The sequence below is a fragment of the Miscanthus floridulus genome, chromosome 8, assembly GCF_019320115.1.
Source record: "Miscanthus floridulus cultivar M001 chromosome 8, ASM1932011v1, whole genome shotgun sequence".
In the NCBI taxonomy this organism is placed as follows: domain Eukaryota; kingdom Viridiplantae; phylum Streptophyta; class Magnoliopsida; order Poales; family Poaceae; genus Miscanthus; species Miscanthus floridulus.
Window position 1 is genome coordinate 224,698,191 of NC_089587.1, and position 9,052 is coordinate 224,707,242.

A 9,052-nucleotide genomic window follows, 5' to 3' on the forward strand; every position below is an offset into this window, starting at 1 on the left:
AGAAACACCTCCACATTCCACATGGCTATCTTGCGTTCACTCAGACAATCAGGTTCACCACGCCTGCAGGCCTTCTTTGGAGCTTCTTGAAAGTATCCTCCATCTTCAGCATCTCCTCTAGCTTCAGAAGCTTCTTCCACTGTGACATGAAACCCATTATCTTGAGGGCAATGACTTTAGGAGATTTTATTAGTTGGTTGTTAAAAACCCAGTCATTCCTTGTTTTCCACAAACTCCAAACCACACTAGCTAAGATAAAGAAAATAGAATTATCTCTAATAGGGCCTAAACCAATCCCCATCATATCTTCAAAGTGTTGAATCAAAGTTGGTCTCTCAGGCCACCTTATGCTAATCCTAACCCCGACCCAGATAACTTGGGCAATATGGCAGTTGAAAAACAAGTGATTTCTTGTTTCCAATCCCACAATACTTACACCTCTCAGAACCGTTGCCCTTCCTGATTTTGAGTTGATCACCAGTTTGTACTCTATTTTGCCAAAGCATGCATAAGAAATCCTGATTTTTAGGGGAAGTTTAGTTTTCCACAACTCTATCATTCTTAGATCAATTTCACCATTGTTCTTCATGAGCCTGTACAAAGATTTAGTTGTGAATTCTCCGGAAACCTCCAAGGCCCAGCCCATATCACCTCATCTTCCCGTCCTGGAAAAAAAGCTAACTCCAGAGCCTCCTGAAGATCATTCCACTCAACCACTTCTTCATTATCTAATCTTCTTCTTAGATCAAGATTCCAGTCCACCTCTCTCAGGTCTGAAACAGAAAAATCTTGTTGTCTGTTGATTCTGTAGTCTTGGAAATTCAATTTTGAGAGGACAGTTGCCTAGCCAAATGTCATGCCAGAATCTAACCTTCTTTCCATTACCCACCTTCCATCTAGTTCCTTTCTCATACCACTCTCTAGCTTTTTCCAAACCTTGGCAAAATTGAGAACTTCCTCTTTGTTTACTTTGACAGAAACTCTTGTCCTCAAGATACTTTCTTCGCCTCTAGAGCCATATTGTTTCCACCTTTGTCCAGTTTGAAGATCCATTTAGCCAGCAACAGTGTTCATGTCTCTGGTATCCACAAAACCTAACCCACCAAAGTCTTTTGGGGCAGCTAAGGCCTCCCATTTTACGATGTGGTAGATGGACGGGGATTTGATCGGCAAACGGCGGTGTGGGCCGAAACTCGCTCGTATCAGAAATGGCAAAAATTGAACGGCCCACAACATGGGGGGCGTAGGCGCGTAGCTCTGCTTCGGCGTGATGGACGAGACGACGCTTCTTGCAGCGGAAATCTGCTCGGGCGATCGACGAATCGGCGAACACGCCTGACGGCGACGGGCAAGACGACTGAGATGCCGGTGTGCTAGCACCTTGGTGATGAGCGATTAACAACATGGTGTGCGTGTGACGTATCTCTCGGCAGGTTGTGGTTATAGGTGATAGGTGGAGACAAGGTACATGCGGCGACGAGTGAAGAACGAGGATAGGATGCCGTGCCGAAGAACCGTGGGGGCGGAGAAGGGCGGATCGAGGCTTGCGTTCGAGGGACAGGCGATCGTGTGGTGTACGTCTACTGTACCTGGCTACACGGTGGGAGGATGTAGAAGGAGGTTTCCAGATTACGCCACAAAATCCGGGGTTCGCTGGTTGAGCCACAAAGCCATGCATCGTACCGGGACGCTCGTGCGGCGTGCGTTGGCCGAAGATGGAAATTCTGGCGATCGCGATACGATTTCGGATGGTCGTGCGGCGACATCACGAGGATCACATCGCGGAGATGGAGGGATCGCGGACATCGCGGAATTTGCCATGGAGGACGTAATTGAAATTTACGCCCCTACGTTGGATTTATTTAGCGTAGGGGTTATGTGAAAATAGGTTGTGCCACCCTTTGGAGATATAAATATGTGGCACCTAGGGTTGAGAAGGGGGACGTTTTGGACTCCCGATGGGTTACCATTCACACGCAAACAGTACCCGTGAACAGTACTCGTACCCCGGGGTTCCACTGTTCAGTTTTCCTCTCTCCGGTCTGGCCTAGGGTTTGAATTCTAGTGAGAGGTTTTTGTTGATCTCTCCGATTAAGAGAGGGAGGATGTTCGGGCGGAGGCTAGATGCACTTTTGTAAGTTCAATTACTCAATTTAATCTTTCATCTATAATGATTGATCTTGTGCATCTCGATTTGTTTTTTATAATTCTCGTTAGCATCTGACATAGTCTGCTTGTTTTATTTTTATCTCAAGATCCGTAAGTCAGATTGACGTGATTCCAGTTAGGTTAGTTTTGTAATTTCATCTAGTTTAATCTGACAAATTTTTAGGTCGATCGGAGTTACGGATTTTCGTCCACATCAGGTTTACTAGGTACATAGGATTCTGTCCAGATTTTAAAAAAAACATGATTTAGTCAGGTTTTGTGTTTAGGGGAAGGGTTATAAATTTTTGGCTTCCGCGACCATTCACCCCCTCTAGTCGCCCGTTTCCATCCTTCAACGACCTCCGCTCGGGACCCCGCATGTCATCGCCTCACGCCCTGCATGAACATATTTCCCCTCCGATTCGAATTTGGCTGCTGCTGTATTGTACTATAATCGAATTCCTTCGCCATGCCCGAAGCTAGCGTTTGTCTGCGTCCGGCCGGCCCAACTATATTCTTCCATTCCATTAGCTGTAGCTGTAGCCCTGTCCTGTGTTGATCCCCAGTTCCCCACATCGCGTCGGGGGAACCGAAACCAATGGAGTCGACGGCGCCCGCCTACTGCGAGATCGCGCGCCTGCCGGATGACCTCCTGTCGGCGACGCTCGCCCGGACCGGGCCGCGGGAAGCCTGCCGCGCCGCCGCGGTATCGCCGGCCTTCCGCGCCGCGGCCGACGCCGACGTCGTCTGGTCCAGCTTCCTGCCGCGGGACCTGCCCCCGGTCGCCGACGGGGAGCTGGAGCTACCCGCCGATCCGCTGCCCACCAAGAAGCAGCTCTTCATGCGACTCTCGGACCCCGGCAGCCCCGTCCTCCTCGCCGACGGCCTCATGGTAACTGCAACTCCTCTACTACGTCTTAACTGTGCTCGATCGATGGACTTGTTTGATCGGTTATTGTGGTGCGTTGCAGAGCATGTGGCTGGACAGGGCGACCGGCGCCAGGTGCTACATGCTGTCCGCCAGGAAGCTGGGCATTGCTTGGGGCGATACGCCGCAGTACTGGCGCTGGATCCCCATCAACCTCTACAGGTTTGCATGCTATATATCTCTCTCACAAATCACATGTATGTCGCTTTCCATATTTCTGAAATTCTGAAACGCACTGTCAGTAGGCGTTTAGTTCGCTAGTGCTTCTTCTACGGAGTATTATGTTGATGAATGCTATGGCATTGATGAATGAACTAGGTATGCTTTTCTTTGCGCTACAAAAGCAAATACTTCTATTCACTAACAAGTCACAATATAGGGCAGTTAAAGTTGTGTTACTGAATTGCACTGTCCATGCTTTTGTTCTAGCCAAATTTTTTGGGGATAATTGCATTGATTGATACAAATTTAAATAGTTGAAGAAGCTCGGCTAATGCCATGCCATGCCATGGAATCACTTGTTTGCATCCATTGCTTTAGCCAACAATGATGTTGTTGCTAATTTGTGACAGGTTCTCGGAAGCTGCTGAACTCCTGTATGTCTGGTGGCTGGAAATACGTGGCAACATCCACAGCAAGATGCTCTCCCAACACACAACATATAGTGCTTACATCGTGTTCAGAGTAACTGAAGAGCGCCGCGGGCTTCATTCCCCATGCCTGGAGACGTCTGTCAGCCTCGAAGGAAACAGCAGCAGATCGACGCGCCGCGTTTGTCTCAACGATGGCCACGATCGCGTGGATACTTGGCCGTCGATGCGTGGCGACATTCCTCAACAAGACGCACTCTTTCCTCGAGAGAGAGGTGATGGTTGGATGGAGGTGGAGGTAGGTGAGTTCCGCAACGGTGAAGGCGACGATGGTGAGGTTTCCATAAGCCTTATGGAGACATCGGTCGCGAAGAGGGGCCTTGTTGTCCTGGGCATTGAGATTAGACCCAAGGAGCAAGTGGTTTGATGAGAACCTTGATTGTGCGAGTAAATAATGGATTGAGAAATCAACATTGTAAGTATTTATTATTCACAGCAGTGTGGAGCTAGCCGATCACAGATCGCCTAGGTTAAAGAACTGCAGCGGAACTGGAGGTGTTGCTATTGCTATTATGTTCGTCTACGCTTTCTCTCGCCGCCAAACAAATATGTATGGGTCATGGTCTTCGAGATATTCACAGTAATTAGCAGTCTGTCAGTGGTGTTTTTACACATTTTCTTTGAACAATTTGGTACCGTTACAGTAACTTGTTAGCAACCATGAGTCTGCAGCACAGTAACTAGCATCTGGTTACAGGCGCCGCTCCTGGTTGTAGTGGATCAGTGACTCAGTGAGGGGCCAGAAGTGGGCAAACGGCCTTTTGACACACCCTCAACCTCTCTTATATATAACTTTAAAAAACAACTATTGAACCAGCGTTCAACCGGTTTCTAATGGCCGAACGAGTAACAGTATGTTCGGTTGGCTGGCTCGTGAAGAATACTGCTGGCTGGTTTGTGTGAGATAAAATACTGTGTTGGCTGGAGAACACTGTTCATGTGAACAGTGTCCGTGTGAGGGGCTCGCCAGCCCAGCCAGCCCCAGCTGAACATGCGGTAAACCATTAAAAAAAGACTGCCGCCGGTTTGATGAGCGGTCTCGGTCCTAATAACTATGATTGAGGCTAGACCCTGTTGATCCCTAGCTGCCCTACACGGGTAAGCAACTAGCTTATCAGAATATATACTTACTTACTATGGCTAGAAGTAGAAGAAGAGATTGAGAACAACGCATACACACACTTAGCATAAGCACCAACGTTGTCTGAAGCCCTGCCCTTTGGTTTGTGGCAACTGAACTGAGTATTCCATTGCCCTTTGGATGAAATATATACAACTCTAGTTGTACCTCTACTAGGTACATAGTTGTTGGCCAACTAGTACACCAACTACCTATTCCTAAAGTACAGGGTACACCAACTACCTACTCCTAAGGTACAAAGCTTACCTCGGCCCACTACCAAGACATAGCTGATGTAATAGCTACCAACTAATGTACTAGAGGTGGCCTATTTCAATCCTACTACAGCTATAGGAACTGGTCGGCAGACCCGATCAGTCCCCAACTCCCAACAGGGAGTGGTCGGCCGAGCCGACTAGTCTCCAACCAAGGAGAAATGGGGAGCAACAGATTATGTCTAACAATTCTTCCCCTAATCCTGCTGCTAGCCCGATGCCTTGACCTCATCCATGCCAATTATCTTCCTCAGCTCCATGAACCGTAGGCGTCCGAATGACTTGGTGAGGATGTCAGCGAGCTGTCTGCCGGTCTTGACAAACTCGATGACAATCTGCCATCCATCGATGCAGTTCCAGAGGAAGTGGAACTTGATGTCAATGTGCTTGCTCCGGTCGTGGAGGACAGGGTTCTTGACGAGGGCGATGGTAGCCTAGTTGTCCACCATCAGAGCTGGCGGGTGAGCTTCTTTGCCAGTCAGCTCGCCCAGTAGCCAGCATAGCCAGACAGCCTGGCACGCCGCCGTGGCCGCTGCGATGTACTCCGCCTCACACGTCCACAGCGCCACAATCTTTTTGCTTCAACGACTGCCAAGCAATGGGGGCCGCTCCAAAGAAGACGAGCATGCCGGAGTTGCTTCGTCGTCCATCAATGTCGCCCGCCATGTCCGCATTGCTAAAAACAGTGAGCTCTGGCTCACCTTCCTTTGCCTTGGGGGTGCCTCACTAAACACCATGAGCCGTAACCCTCCCTTGCCGCCACTCTTGGGAAAGATGATCGCTTGATTGAGTGTCCCCTTGACGTAGCGTAGCAACCTTTTCACTGCCGACCAGTGATCTTCACGCGGGTCCTCCATGAAACGGCTGACGTACCCAACCGCGAACGCAATGTCTGGTCGGGTATGAGTGAGGTAGCGTAGCCCGCCGACGATACTCCGGTAGCGCGTCGCGTCCACCTTCGCAGCAGTGTTGTGCTTGCTCAGCTTCAGCCGCTCCTCCATCAGAGTCGCGCTCGGCTTGTAGTCTGCCATGCCACGGCGCTCCAGCAGTTTCTCCGCATAGGCGTGCTGACCTAGGGAGATGCTCTGCTTCCCATGCCTCACCTCGATGCTGAGGTAGTAGGAGAGCGCGCCGAGATCGCTCATCTTGAAACAAGCCGCCATCTCACGCTTGAAACCGTCAATGTCCTCTGCTCGTGCTCCGGTGATGATTAAGTCATCCACGTACACACCGATGACGAGCTCCTCCTTCTTCCATCGCTGCGTGTAGAGCGCGTACTCTATAGCGCAGTGCGTGAACCCAAGCTCGCCCAAGGTGGCGTCGAGCTTGGCGTTCCACGCCCGAGGGGCCTGTCGTAGCCCGTAGAGCACCTTGCATAGCTTGAGCACCATGTGCTGAGCGCCATTGATGGCGAAGCCCGGAGCTTGCTTGACGAAGACCATCTCCGTGAGCTTGCCATTGAGGAACGCAGACTTGATGTCGAGGTGGTGGACGCACCAATCCTTCGCTGCTGCCATGGCCAACAGCAAGCGAACGGACTCCATTCGCGCCATCAGAGCAAAGACTACCTCGAAGTCGATGCTCTCACGCTGCATAAAGCCGCGGGCAACGAGCCAAGCCTTGTACTTGATAGTGGCGTCGCGTTTGTCCCACTTCACCCTGTAGACCCACTTCAAGCCGATCGGCCTGCAACCCACCGGTGGATCTACCAGCTCCCATGTGCCATTGTCCTCGATGGCCTTCATCTCTTTCAACATCGCCCATCGCCAATTGGCATCGTGTTCAGCCACTACGAACGTCGGTGGCTCCTCGGCACTAACAAGGAGCACCTCTGGATCGTCGAGCAGCCGACTCGATAGGCCTGTGGCTCCTGCATTATGGCAGAACCGCCTAATCTAATGCCTCCTAGAAGTACTTGTCTTCCATTAGACACTAAGTACTCAAGGGAGAACACTAAATTACGCAGTTCCGTCGAGCACACCCCAAGGGAGAACAAAAAAATCCACATTTTTCCATTAGGATCACAAATGAGAGAATAAAGCTTACAACATTTTAGTCATTTCTTACATCACTTTTCATGCATCATTAAGTATAATACTTATTGTTTATAATAGTGGAATATGATCATGTTATCAGAGTTATGAACAATTTAATTTAACAGCGGAATATAAACATGTGATCACAGCGGAAATAAATATCTATTTATGACATGATAAAGCATTGATATATAAACAATGACAACAGATTAAAAACTTCTATTTATAAAAATATTTAGTGAGAGTTATAAATAAAAACTATGATCGTAGTGTAAAGGAATCCCCTCTGAGCCCACCAGGAGGAATCCACACACAAGGGTCAGCTCAAGCATCCGCCTGTCACCTACAACAGGGAAAATAAAACCCTGAGTACTCAATTGTACTCAGCAAGACTCATCCGATAGGAGAAAAGAAAAGGCTCCAAGGGTATGCATGGCTATCTGGCTTGTGGGTTTATTGTATCTGCAGGAAGCATTACTAAGCGTGCGTCCTTATATTCAATTTTATTAGCAATCAATATTAGTTCATTAACGAACCATTCTATGTAAGCACCTGTGCTACTTTCAAGCAGGTGGTAAGCAATCAGATTCATTTTACCATCTTTCATCTTCCAGTTCTTACTATAGTGCTAGACTGTAGACAAGCCGTACCGGATCGTTCGATGATTCGTGAATCAATGTGCCCAGCTGGGTACCCCGAAACACATGCCCTGCTTATATCCTAGGCACAAGCAGGACCAACCCACCACTCTCCTGTCATAGGGTCTAGGTCCCCGTCCAAACTTGGACTCCAAGCCCTCGCTCCTGAGTCCCGGACTCAGTGCGGTGCTTAGGCCTCCACCATCCCCGCCTCCAATCAGTCGGTCTAGAAAGAGCCGGAACCACGACAAGAGAGCAACAAGTCTTCCCTGCGCCCATACACAAGTATGTGTTAGGAATAATAAGTCTGTGACTTGCCTAGAACCCAATGCAATGGCCGGTCCTTAATCAACACAGGCGGAACAAATGCAATCCGAGCCTCGCTTGAATGCCAAACCATGTCCAGATCCAAATACCATTCCGCCCGGTCTCCAATTATCATTCATATACATTCCAAGTGATAATAATATAGTAACAACAATAATATATTTCCTATCTCTCACGAGTGACAGGCAATCACTCGACTTCTACCGGAGCCCTATAGCATAGCAATCTACACGATCCTGTCATACTAGTAAGACTCATAGGATATATATATATATATATATATATATATATATATATATATATATATATATATATATATATATATATATATATATATATATATATATATATATATATATATATGCAAGTGGGTTTCATTCAACTACTTAAAACTTAATGCATAAACATAATATAAAGTGCAGAATAGTAAGGGTTATGCACCGGGGCTTGCCTGGATAACATATAACAAAAAGTTAGCATTCCATCTTCGTGACATGATTCCTGGCACCATCTTTTCAGCTACTCCAGTTGATTCCACAATCCATCATCGTTCCTAAATGATATGCATAAATGCAATGCATGCTTAAGTCAAACAAGCATACACAAGATACCTACAAGCACGCAAGGACAAGCAACATGTCACCGCGGTTAAACTAGGGTATTAAACGTTCTAGATTCAACCCTCAACTTCTCCCAAACGACTTTCTTGTGACTTAACTATTATCAGACCACCACAAGTTATTAAAATCACCACTTTGCATTTATACATACAACCGAGAGCTACCATAACATGCCAAGCACACTTCTACTTACTAACAAAGTAAGGCAACATCACTCGGGTAACATGTAAGCAAGTAGCATATAAAGCAGTTATTAACATTATTCTAAACATCTAGTATATATAAAAGCTTAATCGCATGCACGTGAAAT

The 9,052-nt window shown here is 47.8% G+C and overlaps 1 protein-coding gene across 1 annotated transcript; it reads left to right on the forward strand.

The window, feature by feature from the left end:
* Window positions 1-2,576: 2,576 nt before the first annotated feature.
* On the forward strand, window positions 2,577-4,262 carry LOC136478328 (F-box protein PP2-B11-like). Its single transcript, XM_066476734.1, has 3 exons — window positions 2,577-3,040; window positions 3,120-3,238; window positions 3,649-4,262. The coding sequence occupies exons 1-3, from the start codon at window positions 2,747-2,749 to the stop codon at window positions 4,091-4,093; spliced, it is 858 nt and encodes a 285-aa protein (XP_066332831.1). The 5' UTR covers window positions 2,577-2,746; the 3' UTR covers window positions 4,094-4,262.
* The last annotated feature ends 4,790 nt before the right edge of the window (window positions 4,263-9,052 follow it).